Genomic DNA, 22,841 nt, shown 5'->3' on the forward strand with positions numbered 1-22,841 from the left:
AGCCTGTGTTTCCTGATGGAAGGATGTGACAGGGCTGTATCTCTAATGTTTCACCTTGAACGTTGGAGACAGCTTCAAGGAGGAGGTAACTAGATGTGTCTTAGTCCATTTTCTGTTGCTTATAAGAAATATCTGAAATGCAAATCAAAACCACAGTGAGATACCATCTCACACCAGTAAGAATGGCGATCATTAAAAAGTCAAGAAACAACAGGGGCAGCAGAGGATGTGGAGAAATAGGAACACTTTTACCCTGTTGGTGGGATTGTAAACTAGTTCAACCGTTGTGGAAGACAGTGTGGCAATTCCTCAAGGATCTAGAACTACAAATACCATTTGACCCAGCCATCCCATTACTGGGTATATACCCAAAGGATTATAAATCATGCTGCTATAAAGAAATATGCACACATATGTTCACTGTGGCACTATTTACAATAGCAAAGACTTGGAACCAACCCAAATTTCCATCAATGATAGACTGGATTAAGAAAATGTGGCACATATACACCATGGAATACTATGCAGCCATAAAAGAAGATGAGAACATGTCCTTTGCATCATTCTGAGCAAACTGTTGCAAGGACAGAAAACCAAACACTGCATGTTCTCACTCATAGGTGGGAATTGAATAATGAGAACACTTGGACACAGGGTGGGGAACATCACACACCAGGGCCTGTCATGAGGTGGGGGGAGGGAGGAGGGATAGCATTAGGAGATATACCTAACATAAATGACGAGTTACTGGGTGCAGCACACCAACATGGCACATGTATGCATATGTAACAAACCTGCATGTTGTGCACATGTGCCCTAGAACTTAAAGTATTTTAAAAAAAAAAAGAAAAAAAGAAATATCTGAAACTGGGCAATTTAAAAAGAAAAGGAATTTTTTTTTTTTTTTTTTTTTTTGCTATTCTGGAGTCTGAGAAGTCCAAGGTCAAGGCCTTTCTTCTTAATATTTTTGATGCAAATATTTTTGTATTTAAGAATTGAGGTAAAATTTGCATACTGTGAGTAAAATGCACATATATTAAGGGTACAATTTGATGACTTTTGATCACTGTATACACTCATGTAACCACCTTCCCCAATTTTCATTCCAGAAAGTTCCCTTGTGCCCTTTTCAGTAAATTTCACCCCCCTTAGACAACTACTATTTTTATTTCTATCACCAATGTTTTGCCTGTCCTTGAATTTTATATAAATGTAACTGCAGCATATACTCTTATATCTGGCTTCTTTCATGTTTTTGAGCTTCATCCATGTTGTTGCAAGTATCAAGAGTTCATTTCTTAGCAAACTATCGCAAGAACAGAAAACCAAACACCGCATGTTCTCACTCATAGGTGGGAACTGAACAATGAGATCACTTGGACTCGGGAAGGGGAACATCACACACTGGGGCCTATCACGGGGAGGGGAGAGGGGGGAGGGATTGCATTGGGAGTTATACCTGATATAAATGACGAGTTGATGGGTGCTGACGAGTTGATGGGTGCAGCACACCAACATGGCACAAGTATACATATGTAACAAACCTGCACGTTATGCACATGTACCCTAGAACTTAAAGTATAATAAAAACAACAACAACAACAACAACAAAGAGTTCATTTCTACTTATTGCTGAAAAGTATTTCATTGTTCTTTTAAACCAGATTGTTTATCCATTCCTCTATTGATGAAAATATGGGTTGCTTCCAGTTTGGGACTTCTATAAATATAGCTGATGAAAACATTCTTGTACAAGTGTTTTTATATACATATGATTTCATTTCATTATATGTGTTTTGATAAGCAAAAGTTTGGAATTCTAATGATATCCAATGCATCAAAAATATCTTTTAGATTTAGTGTCTTTTTTGTGCCCTCTCTAAGAAGTCTTGCCTATCCCAAGTCATAAGGATATTTTCCTATGTTTTCATCTAGAAGCTTTATAATTTTAGCTTCTATGTTTAGGTTGGTGATCCATCTTAAATTGAATAAATACATATAGTGGAATTACTGAGAAACAGAGTAGTTGTGTGTTTGTAGGTAACTGTCAAACAGTTTGTCAAAGAGGTTGTACCGTCCTTCGTCCCACCAGTGATGTGCGTGACATTTGGGGTCTTGGTCTTTTAAGTTTTAGCCATTGTCTAGGTGTGAAAACGTATCTTGTTGTGGTTTTAATTTGTATTTATTTGTAGACTAATATTTTTATATCTTCTTTTAGGAAGAATTTGTTGAAGATTTTTGTTTATATTTTTATTGGGTTATTTTTATTGTTGACTTGCATAAAATTTCATAAATATTATGTATATAAGTCTTGTCAGATAAATGTACTATGAATATGATTATCTGTGGCTTGCCTTTACATCTTCTTATATGTCTTTTGATAAGCAAAAGTTTATAATTTTGATGCTATCCAATGCATTAAAAATTTATTTTAGAGCTGGGCAAGGTGGCTCACACCTGTAATCTCAGCACTTTGGGAGGCCAAGGTGGGCAGATCACTTGAGGTCAGGAGTTTGAGACCAACCTGGCCAACATAGTGAAACCCCGACTATACTAAAAATACAAAAAAAATAGCCAGGCGTGGCGACAGGTGCCTGTAATCCCAGCTACTCATGTGGCTGAGGCAGGAGTATTGCTTGAACCCAAGAAGTGGAGGTTGCAGTTAGCCAAGATGGCGCCACTGCACTCCAGCCTGAGTGACACAGTGAGATTGTCTCAAAATATTTTTTTTTCTTTTAGATTGAGTATCTTTTTTGTGCCCTTTCTAAGAAATCTTGCCTACCCAAAAGTTATGAGAATATTTTCCTATGTTTTCTTCTAGAAGCTTTGTAATTTTAGCTTTTATGTTTCAGTCTGTGATCCATATTGAATTAATTTTTGTGGTGGTGTGAGGTAGGGGTGAGTTTTCTTTTTTTCTTCACGTACTTTTAAAATGATAATTTACTTTATTTGCACACTCAGGCCACAAAGTTTTCAAGTTTCCAGAGTAAACATGGATAAGTGGAACTAATTAAATCTGACTTATTTTTGGTGGTCCAAAGGCTCTTAGATGAATGTGTTCCATTGGTTGTTGCTATTGATTTCTCATTTCTTTTGAGTTTCTATTTTATTCCCTTTGCCTCTGATTAAGCACTGTAGTTTTTGTGAAGCTGTCAGGCACCAGCACTCACATTTGCCATCAACTTTCTCCCTGGTGACTTGTACCTGTCTTTCTCTATAGTTTCCTAACCTTTCTCAAAATCTTCGTGCTTCATGTCTTTGTTGATTGATCATATAAAATCTTCTTCACAAGCATTTTCTTCTTTATGTTGTTAATTTCTCTATAAACAAAGTAATTCTGTTATGGCAAGTGATTTTATTTTTGTAATAAAAATACATTTATTTGTAGCTTTAACTTTATTACTTATGTTTCTGTATTACTTAAATGAAAAATGAAATAGTTATAATGGATTATGTTTAAGGTACTCAATTAAAACTTGGTGCAGAATTGATTTCACTTTAAGGCTAAAAAGCTTTAGTAAATGTCAGGTATTATGTTCAAGAGCTCCTGCATGAACTTTTCCGAAGAGCTCACAATCTAGCAGGGGAAGAGGACGTATCAGTACCCATGTAGTAGCCAGCATGTATAGAAGAAGATGCACAGAACTATGGGAACAAAAAGGAGGGTGTGCTGGATTCTGTGCCCAAGTAATCATCTACATTTTTTTTTTTTTTTTTTTGCCCAGGCTGGTGTGCAATGGTACAATCTCAGCTCACTGCAACCTCCACCTTCTGGGTTGATTCTCCTGCCTCAGTCTACCAAGTAGTTGGGATTACAAGCACCTGCCATCATGCCCTGCTAATTTTTGTATTTTTGTAGAGATGGAATTTCACCATGTTGGCCAGGCTGCTCTTGAACTCTTGACCTCAGGTGATCAGGCTGCCTCGGCCTCCCAAAGTGCTGGGATTGCAGGCGTGAGCCACCATGCCTGGCCTCATTGATGTCTTTTCACAGTGCATATAGGAACTGATTTTTGAAGGGCAAATAGGATTTTTCCTGAGAGAACAAAAAGGGTCAAGAATTCCATGCAAAATGAACAGCATGAGCAAAGTTATTGTTAAACAGAGGTGTATGTAAAAATTACAAACACGGCCAGGTGCAGTGGCTTACATCCCTACACTTTGGGAGGCCGAGGTGGGCAGATCACGAGGTCAGGAGATCTAGACTCTTCTGGCTAACATGGTGAAATCTCGTCTCTACTAAAAATACAAAAAATTAGCCAGGCATGGTGGCACATGCCTGTAGTCCCAGCTACTTGGGAGGCTGAGGCAGGAGAATCACTTGAACTTGGGAGGTGGAGGTTGCAGTGAGCTGAGATCCTGCCACTGCACTCCAGCCTGGGCAACAGAGTGAGACTCTGTCTGAAAAAAAAAAAATTATAAACACATCTATCTGATACATTATCAAATGCTTACAACATAGGAGAATGGCCAAAGCTAATCAAGATTTCTGAATTTTTGAAGCCTTAATACTCTTTGATTGGTTCAGTTCTATGTCTGGTGGGAGATCTTTTAAACAGCATAAATATGTTTCTCATCATTGCTAAACTCACCTTTCTTCAAATTGCCTCTAGTGTTCGTGAACTACAGGCACAAATATCAGTGATTTTCTTATTTCCATTTTTAATTTTCATTTTATTTTTAGAGATGAGGTCACTCTCTGTCACCCAGGCTAGAGTGCAGTGACACAATCACAGCTCACTAAAGCCTCGACCTCCAAGGCTCAGGTGATTCACCTGACTCAGCCTGCCAAGTAGCTGGGACTATGGGTGCAGTGCACATCACCACTCTGGGCTAATATTTTATTCTTATTTTTATTTTGTAGAGATGGAGATCTTGCTATGTTGCCCAGTCTTGAACTCCTGGCCTTAAGCAATCCTCCCACCTCAGTCTCCCAAAGTGCTTGGATTACAGGTATGAGCCATCATGCCCAGCCTGTGATTTTTGCTCACTTCAATAAAGATCCATGAATATATTTAAGGAGACAACATTCTCATCATCTTGAAAGGTTAGACTAATGTAAAAATTTGCAGGCCGGTGGTGGTGGCTCATGCCTGTAATCCTAGCACTTTGGGAGGCCAAAGTGGGTGGATTACCTGAGGTCAGGAGTCTGAGACCAGCCTGGCCAACATGGTGAAACCTTGTCTCTACTAAAAATACAAAAAAATTAGCCAGGGAGGCCAAGGCAGGAGAATCACTTGAAGCCGGAGGCAGAGGTTGCAGTGAGCCAAGATTGTGTTACTGCACTCCAGCATGGGTGACAGAGCAAGACTCTGTCTTAAAATAAATAAAAAAATTTAAAAAATTAAAATTTGCAGTAAATTCTGGAATTTCTCATAATGTAAATATTTAAATGCCAGCAGAAAAGGCAGTTTGACCATTAATGTTTCTCCTAAATTTTCTTCAAACAACAACAATAGTAACAAAAAGTCTAGGAATGTGCTCTGCTTTTCTCTTCTCTACCACCTCTCCCACACTCCCTTCTTCCCTTTTCCTTCCTCTTCTTTCACATTTCCCATTCTGTCTTTTCCTCCCCCTTCCTTTCCCTCATTTTGACAACCTTTTCCAATGTTCTACAACACTTCATGTATCGAAAATCAGGAAAGTAATTTGTTCATTTGCAGAAACCGAGTTGTACACTGGTCTTTTTCAATAGAAAGAGCTTTAATTCTTGGAAATAGATGCTAACAGTCATTAGAAGGGCTGGGGCTCTAGGCTGAACCATGAGCATGACTCCAGAACAGCATCCCAGAATTCCTATGAGCCGCTTCCACTGCAACCTGGCACAACAGTCACCCTACTCCTGCTAGGTGCATTCCAGCATCACCTGGATGCCCTTTCTTTGGCACCAGGAAAGCTAGTAACCAGATGGGGATAGCTGCCTCAGAATACCCAATGCATCCTTGCCCGTTCTTGCTGGCAGCCATAGCAGAAATGGAAGATCCATTGTCTTCACCTCACTTCTACCTTCCAAATTTCATACAAATACATTTAATTGACTAAACCTAAATGCCATAAGTGCTGTCCAGAATCTGAGCTGCAAAGCAGACTGAGTAATACAGATGTTTAGCTCTTCCAGTTTTTGCAGATCATGAAAGAACACCAGAAGGAGAGAAGAATGGATGATGTGGGCCAATTCACCATATCTGTCACCCTAGGAACCATTTCAAAGTCATTATAAATTCAGTGAGTTTTCATAACTGCTAATGAAATGTCTCATGAGTATAGTTTTTAAAACACAAAACAAGATTTGTTCATGCTGTAAGAATTTCTTAAGTGCCTATTACATGCAAGCACTCTGCTAGGTTTACAAAAGTCTCCCTCCTAGAGGAGGTTGTAGCCTTGTGAAGACAGTGTGTGTAACAATTTAGCAAGTGGAAAATAATTGAAATATGTACAAAATGCAGTGGCAGAGAAGAGAAGGAAGTAATTATCTAGATCAAGGGTGAGGAGTCAGTGGCTTGGACTTGAGCAATGGATAACACCTATTTGGACTCAAGAGAAGTGAACTTTTGAAGTCCAAGGAGAGCACATGCAAAGGCACAGAGGTGTGAAACAGCATGGCTCAGGCAGGGTACTGCAGCCAGAACACCACTTTGTACCTTAGTAATAATCTGTTTTCGTAGCATAGCCCAAGCATTAAAAAAATTGTTATATGGGCCAGGTGCGGTGGCTCATGCCTGTAATCCCAGCACTTTGAGAGGCTGATGGGGGAGGATCACCTGAGGTCAGGAGTTCAAGACCAGCCTGACCAACATGGCAAAGCCCTATCTCTGGTAAAAATACAAAAATTAGCAGGCATGGTGGTAGGCACCTGTAATCCCAGCTACTTGGGGGGCTGAAACAGGAGAATAGCTTAAACCCAGGAGGCAGAGGTTGCAGCGAGCTGAGTGAGCCTAGATGATAGAGTGAGACTCTGTCTCAAAAAAAAAAAAAAAAAAAAAGAAAGAAAGAAAGAAAAAGAAATTTTATTGGATTCCAAGAATTCGTTTCCTAATTGAGTCACTGAGGCATGTACACAAAACTGTTAAGTAATAAAACTAGGAAAAAGTGATACTAAACTATTTAACATCTATTATAGTCATTGAGCACTTACCTATCAGAAAAGGATAGTTATAAAGCATGGTTATAAACAACTGGTCTAGCTGTATCGCTGGGTACCTTTACACAGCAACCCTGTTTAAATATAGTTTAAAGGTCCCTGGGCCCATGGAGTCTTTGGATCCAAATAAACTTACATAGTCATCAGTGGCACAGAATTTCAGCTCTGCCTACACCCAGAGGGCCTTCAGGCTTACCCCTCTCAAAAAGGCTCGCAAAGTTTTCCAGGGAATCCCTGAAGGGGTGGCTCACATGTGCTCGCTTTGAATATAACTATGTTCTTTAAGTGGTTGACTCTTTTAAGGGCAAGTATCAAACTCAAAGCCTAGGTGATCAAGGCCAGCAAGGAATTAAGGGGAGGAACATTCTCCACTCTGCAGTCAGAGCCATTCTGGCACCGAGTATTGGAAGCCATGGAAGAAGCAGGTGATGTCATCTTTCATGTGGTTATAAAATGGGAAGGTTTCCTGATTGCCGTTGCGGGACGTGCGGCAGGGGTGTGGGTCACCTGTTTGGTCTCCTCCCTCACCGCTGCTGAAACCCCTGAGGGAAGGGGGAGCACGCAGACGGACAGGTCCCAGAGTCCAAATGGGCATGTGTTATAGTGAGCTCCTTTAGCCTTGCTGTCCGGGGACAGCTGAGTGTTAACCTCCCCATCTCCATTCTTTTCCGGAGTCCCAGACAAATCAGGTCATATGAACTGTTTGAAAGGTGATGAATGCGGAGTCTTTGTTGAACAGTAGAGGTGACTTTCAGAGGGATGGGGAGTTGGAGTTCCGGGAAGGTGGAGGGGTGTGGGGATGATCTTCCCCTGGAGTTCTGCCGTTCTGGACACAACTCCTCTTGATGTTCAGATGCCTCTTCCCTCCTTCTCCGCCGTGCCATCTTGCTGCTCTCCACCACTCTCCGCTGCTCTCTGCCATTCTCTGCCACTCTGTTCCTCTGCTCCTCTCGACATTCGGCCGCTTGTGTGTGTACCCGCTAAGGTCTCAGGTTTCTATGGGCACAGGATGCAGGGGACGTGGCAGCCAGAGTGGTCCCGGAAAATGCATCATTGGGGCAAAAACAGGAGGGCCTGTTTTCACTTAGGTCCGAGGGCATAGGCCCGACTGTGGAGCCCTCGCCAGGGACCCCGGCCTTCTCTACCCAGCACTTCTCTGTCCCCCTTCCCGCATCAGTTACCGACATTCTCAAGGTGAGTACCCTCAAACTAGAGAGAGGATTCTTCCTGAGGACCATGAACAGAAATCATAGACGGATGGAAGCTGAAGCCAGTGAAGAAGGCAATGTCTCAGACAGCAGCCAAAGGGGCATGGCCTGTGCTGAGAGCAGCTGGAAAGTGAATTGAGATTCCACCCTGCCTCCTCTACCTGCGCTGAGGAAATTATATGCCCTGACTAGAGTTTAGGTCAGTGTTTTCAAAATATGTTGCTTGGGTATACATGAATCTGAATAATTTAGGGGACTTGCTAAAAATGTGATCAATTTTATCTTTATTTCTTCTAAAGTTTGAATACCACTTAGGACTCTTTTTGTCTAAATGCCTGTAGAAATTCACAGCTGATTATCTCCATTACATCTACTGCTTTTTACTGTTACTTAATTGCTTGATGGGTATGTGAGGTCCCTATGGTTTTGTTCTACACTATATTGCTTGAGTATTTCAAAACTGGGATAAATCCAAATTTGTAAATGTTTTATACCTCTAGTACATTCTTAAATTTAAAAAATTTTACAAAAAACTAGTCAATGGAAATTAGGGGAATAAGCCATGCCTGCATTCTATTAAAGAATAATTCCTGTGTAAAACTGCAAATAGACAGTATTATAGTCTTAGAAAAATGGTAGGGTTGATACAGTTTGGGACACCCAAACTTCATGTTGAACTGTGGCTCCCATAATCGCTATGTGTCATGGGAGGAACTCAGTGGGAGGTAGTTGAATCATGGGAGTGGATTTTTCCCATGCTAGTCTCATGATTGTGAATGAGTCTCATGAGATCTGATGGTTTTGTAATGGGGAGTTCCCCTGCACACGTCCTCTTGCCTGCTGCCATGTAAGATGTGCCTTTGCTTCTCCTTTGCCTTCTGCCATGATTGTGAGGCCTCCCTAGCCACATGGAAGAGTCCATTAAACCTCTTTCCTTTCTAAATTATCCAGTCTCAGGTACATCTTTATTAGCAGCATGAGAACAGATAAAGGTGAAACTTTTCACATAGGGTGAAACTTTGGATTATATATGTAAATATGTAAAAATATCCTTCCCACTAATAAGACTTCTTTCTCCTCAGATATGAAACTAACCATGAAGAAAAATATTGTCAATACACAACAGTCCTTTGTAAATATGTCCAGTGTGATTGTACCAGATATTGAAAAGGAAATAAGAAAGATGGAAAATGGAGCATGCAGGTAAATCCAAACATTTTCCCATGCATTTTTAATATTAGCCACAGTTCTTTAATTTAACTAGGTTTAATTTCAATTTAGCTTTATAATTTGTAATCTTGAACTTTGTAATGTATTTAATTTAGCAAATTTATTCAACTTTGGAACAGCGTAACTTGTCTAACAAATAACACAGACTTATTTATTTATTTATTTATTATTTATTTTGAGACGGAGTCTCACTCTGTTTCCCAGGCTGGAATGCGGTGGCACAATCTCAGCTCACTGCAACCTCTGCCTTCTGGTTTCAAGCGATTATCCTGCCTCAGCCTCCTGGGTAGCTGGGACTACAGGTGCACACCACCATGCCCGGCTAATTTTTTTTGTATTTTTAGTAGAGACAGGGTTTTGCCATATTGGTCAGGCTGGTCTTGAACTCCTGACCTCAAATGATCCAGCTGCCTCAGCCTCCCAAAGTGCTGGGATTACAGGCGTGAACCACCATGCCCGGCCTGAACATAGATATTATTGTGGTCACTTTTTTGGAAGCACCTATTAAGCACCTATTAAACACCTATGCCAAACATTTCTTTAGTCACTGGCAGGGCTTTTCCTCATGGGACATTTTGAATCTAAAGAGATGACATTGCCATAAATATATGTGAAAAGTACTCAAAGTATGAAATGCTAGCAATGTGATTTGAAAGTATAATTTAAAGCCGGGCGCGGTGGCTCAAGCCTGTAATCCCAGCACTTTGGGAGGCTGTGACGGGCGGATCACAACGTCAGGAGATCGAGACCATCCTGGCTAACACGGTGAAACCCCGTCTGTACTAAAAATACAAAAAACTAGCCTGGCGAGGTGGCGGGCGTCTGTAGTCCCAGCTACTCGGGAGGCTGAGGCAGGAGAATGGCGTAAACCCGGGAGGCGGAGCTTGTAGTGAGCTGAGATCTGGCCACTGCACTCCAGCCCAGGCTACAGAGCAAGACTCCGTCTCAAAAAAAAAAAAAAAAAAAAAAAGTATAATTTAAAGTGCTTACCCTATAAATGAATATAATGTATATGAATGTGGTTGAATTTACTTTTAGTGGGAAGAAACATTAGTTAGAAAACTAGTTCACTCAAATGTATAATATGATCTAAGTCCCAGATATGACACTTGCTATTTGATAAATATTAACATCAATCAATGCATCAAACAATAGAAATGTGGAAAACCTAGAAAGTAGTTTCTTAGTTAAATGCATTTTACTGAATTATGCATACATTTTATATAATTCTATGTATTCTGTATAGTTCTAACTTCATGCTCACTAAAAATTGTTATGTGTGTTAGTTTAGGAGAGAAGGAAAAGAGGTGATGCAATTGTCCCCCTAGTGAGGAATGTTGCTCCTCCGCAGTGGTTGAAAACATTAACACGTCTCTCTCTGCCTCCTATTGGACTGTAGCTCCTTTTCTGAGGATGATGACAGTGCCTCTATATCTGAAGAATCAGAGAATGAAAACCATCATGCAAGGGGTTCCTTTAGTTATAAGTCATACAGAAAGGGAGGACCATCACAGAGGTGAGCAGTATGATCCATCCCTTGGTGCCTGTTTTTAACCATTTATGCCTAAGGTTGCAGTGTTTTGAATTTTTGCAATCAGACCATGGCGATGACCCTGAGCAGTAGAATAGAAATAACTCCCACATGCTTAGCATTCCAATAATCAAACACTAGACATAAATGGGTTTGTAAACAGTTGTTTAGATAAAAGGTCTTTTACTTCTTAGGAGCAAACTTGTCAAATGCCTCTGCTATCTAGACAAGATGTGGGATCCCAGGAGGAGCTATTTTTGTTCCTACCCATGCCATCTCTTGGGAAACACTGCCACTGCCCAGTGATTATTTATGGCCATGGGGTTCCAAGTTGTAAACACTCTTGCTTCATTTTCCCCCAGACCCATTGGGGTCTGTCCCTTAAGAAACCCAGTCCTCTCTGATTTCTTGTTTCTCTCTGATCCTTCTTTCAGGGTCCCAAAGCAAGTACATGTGAGAGGATTAGCTGTTATTTTCTAAAATGCTCCATCCCATTTGGTCCTACTTTTAGAAAATAGAGCACTGGAGAGAGGTGCTAGAAGAGAAAAGCAAAAAATCCTTAGTAGGAAATAAAGAAGTTGTGAAAACTTCAGATACCAGAATTGAGATTGCAGAAGGGGTGTGGTGTGGTGTTGGTGTGGAGCTGGGGTTTCCACCTGTTTTACATAATTAGTTTTTCTTTGCTTTTTTCCTCCCCTTTTTTCCCCTCTTTCCTATTTTTCTTCCCACTGACTACCTCCAGCCTTCCCATTGTTTTTATTTATCTTTTCTCCTCATCTTATTTTCCCTGACCATCTTAGGTCTCTTGTTGGGAGTTACTGGCATTGAGGTTGGTTCACTTAAGCTAATCCTTGGTATGAACATTGACTGATATGCCTTTACTAACCATGTGTATTATAGTCCATTTTCATACTGTTAATGAAGAAATACCTGAGACTGGGTAATTTATAAAGAAAAAAGAGGCTTAATGGACTCACAGTTCCACATGGCTGGGGAGGCCTCACAATCATGGCAGAAGGTAAAGGAGGAGCAAAGTCATGTCTTACATGGTGGCAGGCAAGAGAGCACGTGCAGGGGAACTGCCCTTTATAAAACCATCAGATCTTGTGAGACTTACTTACTAGCATGAGAATGGCATAGGCAACACCCACTCCTATGATTGAATTATTTCCCACCGGGTCCCTTCCATGGCATGTGGGGATTATGGGAACTATAATTCAAGATGAGATTTGGGTGGGGACACAGGCAAACCATATCACCATGTTTGTTCAAGACACTGGCATTTGGCAAGTCATGCTTCGTGGAGGCTCAGGATACACTTTTATGCCTTATGCTTCATAATAGGTTTTTGAAATATCATCTAGACTGTCTTTAGTAACCAGTAGAAATGGAAAAGAATTTGCTTTTTCCGACCATTTGCTTATGGACATTATACAGATGGTGACTATTGTGATTTCACTGCATGTTTTTCATTTCCCAGAGAGCAGTACCTGCCTGGTGCCATTGCACTTTTTAATGTGAACAACAGCAGCAATAAGGAACAGTAAGTATATTTACAATAGAAAACCAAAGCTTTGGTTTTAAAGAAAACCAGTAAAAAGGTAGGAATATATCTGAATCTGTTATAGAGGAAATATTTATTAAGCAAATGATCTAATACAATCGCAATGATAGTCTACCATTTTGTTGAAAAGTAGTATTCATTCATTTATTTGAATACATGTAGAAAACATCATGTCTATAGTGTTCATGCAGTTGACTTTCTTTGTGAATAGAGTGACTGAGAAAAATAAGTGAAATACATTACTCCTGGAAACTTTCCATACATTACTCCTGGAAACTTTCCAGTTTGAGCCAATGTGTCTTAGGTGAAGTTCCTCAGGAAACAGTTTCTGAGATGGAGGCTTGTATGCAGAGGTTTGTTGGGAATGGTCTTGGGAACAATATCTGGAAGGGAGTTGGGGGTCAGTATTGGGGAGAGAGAGAAGTCGAACTTCAGAGAATAGAGCTGATGTACAATGTGATTCAATGGGGATCCCTGGAGCAGGGATGACCTTTTAGAGTTGTCCCTATTTAAGTAATAGACTTGGGCCTTTGTACCCATGAACAGTTACTGGAAAAAGGTTGGCCCTAGAAGATGGAGCATAACCTTGAGCATGGTGGTTTCCTTCAGCCAAGGCCAGCCAAGTGAGAGGAAAACCTGAGCTGACAGCAACCAACACTCTTGGCAAGTGGAGAATGAGTGCCTGAATTTTTGTGCACCACCTGCATAACCACTGTACAGCCCACCCCTGTGCTGCTCAGATCCATTTAGTTTATATAGAAAATTCACCCTATGTGGGAATACCTACTCCAGGATCCTGGTTATTCTTTTTTCTTGAGAAAGCTTGTAAGAGGAAAGTTAATGGGATTAAACTAAGGTCTCTGGCAGCTGCAGGTGGTTTTGAGGCCTCAAATGAAATTCTTCACCCTCTCCGCTTCTACTCATTCTAGAGTCTGCTGGTATAGATGACTTAGCTGGTGGAACAATACAGACACTCATCCCTGAAGAACTTGAGCCCTGGGTCACCATGCCCTTCTTGAGTCATGGCTACAGTACTTGCCCATTTACCACCAAAACTGGGCTGGAAAATAACAAAAGACCACCTAGGTGCAAATACATCTCCCCTCCCTGCATTGTATAACAGCAGCACTGCCTACTTCTGATGATCAAGGTCAATAACTTTTGCCAGTGTGGTGACTCTCTTCCTTGCCTGTTGGTTTCTTGGCATAAGGGGCCCAAAGTGGCTGGGGAGTAGCCGTAGCTTAATCTTTAATGGAACTCTGGCATTCCCTGGCAGATGCATCACCCCTCTGGAAGCCAGGGCCTCTAGACCCACAGATCCTTAAGTTGCAAGAATGGGAAACACACCTTTCCTACATTTGTCACCCCTACTTAGACCCCTTAGTTCCCAGACCAATTCATTCTATACAGGAATAGAGAACCATACAATGATCATTGTTTTAGCATATATACAGTATCCTAGAGGATGGCACCTTATCTTCCTAGAGTATAAGCTCTATGATAGCACCTCAGCTGTGGTTTCAAAAGGTCACTCCTTAACTATCTTGTCAGTAGCTGACAAAAGGTGTGCAGCATATGATAGTACCATGGGATCTCATACTCAGGGTCCAATGCCACATGTTTTTTTTTTTTTTTTTTTTTTTTTTTTTTTGCCTTAAAGCGAGTCCTTGGTCCAAAGTGATGTTAAGCAATATTTCATACTAGTGATCATGCTTCATATGCCCCTAAGTAATGGCACTGGTCAAAGCCCTGTGGCAAAAAAGCAAACGAATAGCCATAATATATGTCAGTTCTTATCAATATATTTGATGCCCCTTCCATGGTGTCCAATTTAGTTAACTTGCCATCAAGTGACTGATTACTTTCCTCAAGAGAAAGCACTGTTTTGGAGTCATAGCATTGGTCTCTGTAACAGATAGGTTCACTAAGAGCAAAAAACAAACAAACAAAAACGAAGATTTTTCAAACTTTGTGCTCACACTCATAATATGTCCATTCAGTCTGCCTCTTCTCCCGAAATATTTTCCCTGATCTTTCCATCCAGGTCCCTGACCAATCAGTCAAGGCATTTGTGACTGCCCATGAGTTCTTGTGTACTTGTATATTCTTAATTTGGGCTATTTCTTTTTCCTTTATTTATTAATTTTTTTTTGAGACAGGATCTCACTCAGTTCCCCATGCTGGACTGCAGTGGTGCAATCTCGACTCACTGCAACCTCCATCTCCTGGAGTCAAGTGATCCTCCTGCCTCAGCCTCCCAAGTAGCTGGGATTATAGGTGTGCACCACCACACCTGGCTAATTTTTGTAGTTTCAGTGGGGTTTTGCCATGTTGGCCAGGCTGGTCTCCAACTCCTTGGCCTCAAGTGATCCTCCCACCTCAGCATCCTAAAGAGCTGGGATTACAGGCATGAGCCACCACACCCAGCTTGGACTATTTCTTTTTCCATACAAACTAGATGACTGTATACTGCTTGAAGCTGTGCCATTGGGGAAATTAACCTCACACTGTCTTTCAAGACCATCTCTAAGTGAGGCTGTGGTGCAGACACAGCCCATTTTGGCTTGCATCCACATTCTAAACTGACCCATCTATGCAACACGCTGTATCAGCTCCTTCTAAAGAACCCCACATATGGCCACAGGTGGGGGCCGATAAATAGGTGCTGAGTGGAAAATGACATAGTGGAAAAGGAATGGAAATTTCCAGCCATGGAAAGTGACATAAAGAAGGGTACTGAAGGCCAGGCATGGTGGCTCAGACCTGTAATCCCAGCACTTTGGGAAGGTAATTGTATTTCAGGGTCTGATTAACAGAATGCCATTGATACAGACATAGTGGACTAATGTGGTGCTTTGAGAAATGTCCACATGATCCAGGTCCCTCAAGACTGTCATGACAGTAGGAAAGAGAGTTAATATAGCCTTGGAAAACAGTGTAGATGTGTACACTTTGTCATCCCATGTGAGTAGGAACTATGTCTGATCCTCTTTCCTGATAGTAATGAAAAATGACATTCACATGACTGACCCAGAACCTTAGGTATGCAGTGTACATCAAGTGAATGCACAGTTTTCCACATATGACACAGCAGCTGCAATTGGGGCTACCACTTGGTTGATTTTGCAGTCATCTACTGCTGTCCATTAGGATCCATTTGGTTTTTGCAGTGGTCAGATGATGAATTATGTGGGGAAATGAAGAGGGATCACTTCCCCTGCATGCTTTAGGTCTTTAAGGATGGAATTTCTTTTTCTCCCCAGGATGCAATGTTGCTTTTGGCCAGAAGGTGGGAAGCAGCTTAAGGGCTTCTCCTTGGTCTTACCCCTCTTTCCTCACAAGCCAAGGAACTAGTGGGGTAGGGGTGGGAGTTCTACCAATGACCATTAATATACATTTCCCTTTTGTATTCAGGAATTATGTACATTTCGCTTTACATTTAGGAACTGGAGAAATGATCACAGAACGGGTCTCTGTGTTATTTTCCACATAGGACACGGCAGCTGCAATTGGGGCTACTACTTGGTTGATTTTGCAGTAGTCTATCTGCCATCCACTAGGCTCTATTTAGTTTTTATGGGAGTCAGATGATAAATTACATGGGGAAATTAAGAGAGACCACCACTCCTCCATGCATGATTTTATACAATTATATACATTTCTCTTTTATATTCAGGAACTTGTATACATTCTACTTTTATATTCAAGAATTACATACATTTCACTTTTACATTTAGGAACTGGAGAAATGATCACATAGTAGTGGGTCTGTGGACTCAGTGGAAACACCATAAGTCATATTTCATCCAGAAATCTATTATTACCAGTCCATCATATGCTCTTCAAGTTTAACAGGGGGCCACAATGATGCTTCAATCCCTAGGTGTCAACATCAACTTGGATCCTGTGCCAGTCTTCAATGTATCTAGGTATTCTTTTTTTTTCGCCCAGAGTACAGTGATCTAAGTAATGGCCATAGGTTCTTTAGGAGAAAGACTGAGGAAATCATTACTGGAATATATTTGTCATAGTGTTGCAGAGTTTTTCTACATGGGTCATGGTTTCTCCTCTAGTCAGTGATTTTAGGTCTAAGTATTGGCTTAGATCTGGAACTTTTCTAAGGATTCTGATTTTTTTTTTAAATTTAAATTGTAATGAATCAATTCATTTTTTTGAGATAGGATCTCGCTATGTCGCCCAGGCTGGTCTTGAACTCCTGGGCTTGAGTGATCCTCCCACCTCGACCTCCCAGAGTGCTGGGATTATAGCCATGGGCCACCATGCCCTTACCAGGATTCTGATTTTTTTGATGGAATAAGTTGCCCTCAACCTCCTAATTATTCATTCCTGATTTATTTTGGTTGTATATATTAAATAATACCCTAACTAGCTAACAGGCTTCCCATCTGACTAGGAACACGGTGTTCTATTAACTTCCTCCATAGCTGTCTATAGGTTAAGCCCCTTTGTTACCATACTCACCTTAATGCTCATTATAATTACTGAACAAACCTTACTTCTGATGGGTAAGCACTGCCATTAGTCTCAGTTATTTCTAGATCGTATTAACCCTATTGCTCTCAGAGAACCCAGTTCTGTAACGGCATTTCCCATCATCAGCCCTGGCCTACAGAGGAGAGCACCGCTGAACTTCTCAAAGCTACTAATGCCCCTCTCACCAGCCTATTCCACATCACTTTTGCATCCTTTGAGCTCTCTTTGGTAACATAATTACCTGGTAGGCTATCTTCCAAACAGTGTATCCACTTCAAGATGCCACTTTTCTGAGTCTTTTGATACCTTCCTCCACCATCTGCCATGGTGTTAATGTTTATTTCATTTTGTGTAGGCCATTACCTTTTCCAGGTTTCCAAGAGCTGTTTGAGTAGTGTGTCAACATCATCCTTCAGGATCCATGGTAGGCTGTCAAATCTTGACTCATAGAAGTGTACTCCCATAGCAGTAAATTCTTCCTTATCCAACTTTGTGGTTCTGTCCCTGTTTGTACATGACCATCTTAGATGTTAAGCCTCACCTCACTTGTCAATCTTATCTTCCATTTCTTCTCAACAGAGGCTTTCCACTTCTGCTGGGTCATTCTTACCCAGATTAAGTCCATTGCACTTAGAAATTTTTCTGCTCTAATATCCTCTCTCTTCTCAACTTCTCCAACTCTTAGTCATACTTTGAGGCCTAGCTTTAGACCTACCTCCTTTTAAAAGCCTTCTCTGACTATCCTAGTGGTAATGAGATGCCTTTTCATTCATGTCTGGATAATGAAATTTCCTAAGGCATCTGAGCTGACAAGGATAGCCTGCTATAACCCTAGGTCTGTCTGACTTCAGAATCTATTCCCCTGCTGATAGAGAAAGTTAATTATAGAAAGAGGCACTAGTTGCACAACCTCCACTCAAGAAGAAATTGTATGTAGAAAAAGGTGGCCTTAAATCTGATAAATTATTCTAATAATTGAGATTCCATCATATTACCAGACAGCTTGTTGATTACTCATGAAAAATGACTTCAGTCAGGGTTATTCCTTCTAAAGAAAATTGATGGCATTTTCTTAAAATTCTCAATGATTTTATTCAAGGATAAATGTAAATGATGTCAAGAAGCTTAAATTTTAAATATTATTTTTAATACATTAACACTTTGGAAGAACACTCTTGGGGGGCTGTTGTTTCTTAAATTTTTCTCCTTGGTTTTATGCCTTTATTCATCTCCATTTGTTTCTACTTCCCACATCTATTAGCTTAGAAGTTTTTGTTTATTATCTAGATAATTGTCCCTCCCCTTTTTTTGATAGAAATCTCCAGCAAGAGACCAGATGGGTTTTGAGCACTGGAGCAGGTCTTTGAATGCAAGGCTGAGATATTTGCTTGATGAAAAAGAAAGTAAATCAGAGTGGAAGACTGTGATTATGTGACAGATATATTATTTTTCTCTTTAGAGAACCAGAAGAAAAAAAGAAAAAGAAAAAAGCAAAGAAGAGGTAAGACTTTGGCAAGAATTACCCCCACATTTTTCTGCCCATAACATTTCTGTATTTTAATACTACTTGCTTAACTTTTTCAGCAAGTCAGATGATAAAAACGAAAATAAAAAGGACCTAGAGAAGAAAAAGAAGAAAAAGGACAAAGAGAAGGAAAAGAAAGAGGAGAAAAGCAAAGATAAGAAAGAAGAGTAAGCACTTTTACTGGCATTGAAATAGAATGAAATTTTGATGGGTTTTAGATGCAGGGACGGTTTTCCATAATACAAAGTAGAAAGAAATTTTACAGTAAAGATCCCTGCGTAAAGACTAAATGTCTTTAAACATTGAAAAATAAACATTTAACATAAATTATCAGAAGTTAATTAAAACTTTTTCTAATTTCCCTCAAATTAGCAATGATAGCATTATTCTTAATTCTCTATGGTTAATTCTCTTCCCTAAGCATTGGTGAAGATAACTTATCACTGAGAAATATTTAGGTTCCAAGGAGGATTAGGTTTCTAGGATCCTACCATCATTTTAAAAGCTGAAATAAAAATTTAGTTTTTATTTTAATTACATTCTTATAAGGAGTGTGCAACCTAGATTCCTTGCACGCGCAGATCACAATAAGGTTTGTGCTCCTATAAGAACCTAATGCCGCTGCTGATCTGACAGGAGACGGAGCTCAGGTAGTAATGCTCCCTTGCCCCACAGCTCACCTCCTGCTGTGTGGCCCACCGGGTTCCTAACAGACCACAGACCAGTACTGGCCCACAGCCTGGGTGTTGGGGGCCTCGGATCTATGCCACTGTTCCCTCTCAGTGGCTGAAGTATACTACTGACTGCAGCATCGCAGTGAAACCAGGGCTTTAGTAAAAACTTAATGTATGCTTTAATGTAAGACTGGTCATTTCATTATTTATCCACCCCTCACTAACCACTTTCTTATGACTAAAGCTCTTATTCCGTGCTAATCTTCCCACTGCAGAGTGAGCTTCTCCAGCTGACTTCCATTTCATTAATTGTGGTTGATGGGCATAACGATGTTTAATATGGTAAATAAAAATGTTGTTGCATCTTGGTAACTATCCCCTTTATTTCTAATTGCTGCTAGGGAGAAGAAAGAAGTTGTGGTTATTGATCCTTCAGGAAACACATATTACAACTGGCTGTTTTGCATCACTTTACCTGTTATGTACAACTGGACAATGGTTATTGCCAGGTGTCTATGTATTTTTTTATTTTTATTTTTTTGTGGATCTCACCCCATTTCTAAATTCCAAGTTCACTGACTAAACAATTTGACTTAGAGTCTTTTAGGACACACCACCTTTCTCTACTGCAGGTGGTAAAGAGAGGCTAGATTATACTCAGTGTGTTTTCCTGGAATCAGGGGGAGGTGCTTCAGTTCTCAGTATAACTGGGTCTCCAGTACTGGGATGCATGGAGGGGTCAGGGGAAGACTTTTCTTTTTAAATTTTTTTAGCTTTCATTTTAGGTTTGGGGGTATATGTGCAGGCTTGTTATATAGGTAAACTCATGTCACAGGGGTTTGGTGCACAGATTATTTTCTCACCCAGGTATTAAGCCTAGTACCAAATAATTACTTTTTCTGCTTTTCTCCCTTCTCCCACCTGTCGCTCTCAAGTAGACCCCAGTATCTGTTGTTGGAGGGGAAGACTTTTAAATTTTTGGTTGTATAATAACTTAATTAGAACATTGGGAGAAACTATTTTCTTTGGCCTATGAGAAAAAAATGTTGCCAATAGTGGAAAAAGATCAAGAATTTAGTGTCTTTTAGATGGTAAACATCTCCCTCATCCAAGACCAAGCACAATTTCCTAAAGCATTTTGGGTACAGATAGTCAATATGAACCATGTGATCAATGTGTTTCACCCAACATATTTTGATTTTAGTTTTAGGCCATTTATTTTTTAAAGTTATTTAAAGTTTTTTTGTACAAATTTATGGGGTACATGTGAAATTTTGTTACTTGTATATAATGCATAGTGATCAAGTCAGGGTATTTAGGGTGTCCATCACCCAAGTTCAATACATTTTTGTTATGTACAGTCTGTTAATCAAACATTGAATTTATTACTTCTGTCTTACTGTATACTTGTACCCTTCAACCTACTTATTCTTATTGGATGATTTTACAAAGCTGACTAGCATCATGGAAAGGATGTTGGAATTCAGAAGTGTGAGGATCAAAATCCAACCACTTAGGGAAAGTTTTGGGAAAGCCATGGTTGATTAAAGGACTCTAAGGACCTCTCCTAGCCTGAGTGTGCTGTGCTTCTCACCATGATAAAGAAAATATACAAAGAGAACTTTTACTTAAATTGGCCCACATTTCTTTTTTATTTATACAGGTATTTCTTTTTTTTACAGAGCATGTTTTGATGAACTTCAATCTGATTACCTAGAATACTGGCTCATTTTAGATTACGTATCAGACATAGTCTATTTAATTGATATGTTTGTACGAACAAGGACAGGTAAATATGTTCCGTTTTGAATATTTTAATATTTTATGCTTTTATCTCTGGCATTGTAATTTGACATTTCCTAATCCAAGTATTCTTCAAAGTAAACCCACAAAAATCTGTTCTAGAGAAAAAGGCACAGGTGAAAGCAAGAGTCATGATGTATAAACTCACAGGCTTAGATGACTCCAGCTGATTCAGAGGAAGTTACTAGGCAACCTTTTGACAAGTAGATGAGGCTTTCCTCCATTATCTTGTTCATTGGTTTTGTGCCAGGCGAGAAGAATAGAGAGAGCAGAAATATTCTGCCAGTTATAGGGGGAAGAGTAATTGCTACCTAACAGGGAGATAATTTAGAGTCATGGGGAAAAATGTCATTGTCCTCAGCAGAGCCATATTCAAAATTTTATAAGAAGGAGGAAAAATGCATTTAGCTCAGCTTTGTGGTTTATGATGAGATATTATTGACCAGAGGGGATAGCTTCTGAAATATTTCTGTTAAGTAGGTAGAAGCTGATTGTTTCTACACCACTCTTCACTCGCAAATGTAACCGGTATACACAGACTATAACTTTTAAAGAATCATTATGTAAAATCGAACATCCTCTAAATACTAGTATCCTGGAACAATGCTCCACTCGCTCTGTCATATTTGTAACTTTGGTAGCCAGTTTAGGAAAAGGAGCAAATCCCTTTCCTAGTGTAATGTATCAGATGGCTGAAATGCTGGGTTTAAAACACACAAGGCCCATGGTAACAGCATAGGAGGGAAGATCCCAAGTGTCTAAGGGAACAAGAATGACAGATGAAAATGCAACCTCAAGGGACACTTATGCTTCACATTGAAGGGGTAAGGCAAGAACATGCAAAATAGACAGCACAGGGCAAGTACCCAAGCATCCAGGGTAGGGCTAGGATTCTGACAAGGCAGTGGCATGGGCTATTAGGCACATTGCTAGTGTGTTCAGGAAACCTTCCACGAACTGTGTATGGTGGGGAAAAAAACAACAATGCATTGTATATTACTGCACTCTCAATACAATACAATTCTGGTCTCCAATATGTATGTGGCGTTTCCTCTACACACCAAGCAATTCTGTAACACCAGCTGGGTTAAAATTTAACTGAATTCGCACACTCACGGGAGTTAGAATAGGCCTCACAGGTTAAGAGCTCAGTCTCCCAAGATGATCCCCCACTTCAGATGCCAATTGTAAGTCTCAGGTTGTGGCTTGTGCTTCTGACTGACCAACTATATATTGGGGTTCCCACAGCTCCCTCGTGGGTCCAGTAATTTGCTAGCACAACTTACAGACCTTAGGAAAACACTTACGTTTACTGCTTTATTATATTAATAAAGGATATGATACTGGATACCGATGAAGAGCCAGATGAAGAGATACATAGGGCAAAGTTGGGAAGAGTCATGAGAACAGGGGCTTTTGTCCCCATGGAACTGGGGTGTGGCACCCTCCTAGTTCATAGATGTGTTCACCAACCTGATAATGCTCTAAAACCCATAATTCAGGGATTTTTATAGAGGCTTCATAATGGAGGCGTGATGGACTATTAACTCAGTCTCCAGTGCTTCTCCCTTTCCTGGATGAAGGAGGTTGGGGTAAAAGTTCTCCTTCCTTCCCTCCTTCCCTCCTTTCTTTCTTTCTTTCTTTCTTTCTTTCTTTCTTTCTTTCTTTCTT

At 40.2% G+C, this 22,841-nt stretch overlaps 1 protein-coding gene across 1 annotated transcript in view; it reads left to right on the forward strand.

The window, feature by feature from the left end:
• The window catches only part of CNGA1 (cyclic nucleotide gated channel subunit alpha 1), a 50,376-nt gene that overhangs the window by 24,490 nt on the left and 3,045 nt on the right, over nucleotides 1–22,841 (forward strand). The window contains exons 4-10 of the mRNA XM_023224675.2: nucleotides 9,432–9,552; nucleotides 10,979–11,095; nucleotides 12,591–12,653; nucleotides 18,628–18,669; nucleotides 18,753–18,860; nucleotides 19,769–19,876; nucleotides 21,050–21,156. Coding sequence (XP_023080443.1) covers nucleotides 9,432–9,552; nucleotides 10,979–11,095; nucleotides 12,591–12,653; nucleotides 18,628–18,669; nucleotides 18,753–18,860; nucleotides 19,769–19,876; nucleotides 21,050–21,156 — 666 coding nt within the window. The remainder of the gene's footprint in view (nucleotides 1–9,431; nucleotides 9,553–10,978; nucleotides 11,096–12,590; nucleotides 12,654–18,627; nucleotides 18,670–18,752; nucleotides 18,861–19,768; nucleotides 19,877–21,049; nucleotides 21,157–22,841) is intronic.

This window comes from Piliocolobus tephrosceles, chromosome 3 (assembly GCF_002776525.5).
Source record: "Piliocolobus tephrosceles isolate RC106 chromosome 3, ASM277652v3, whole genome shotgun sequence".
Lineage (NCBI taxonomy): Eukaryota > Metazoa > Chordata > Mammalia > Primates > Cercopithecidae > Piliocolobus > Piliocolobus tephrosceles.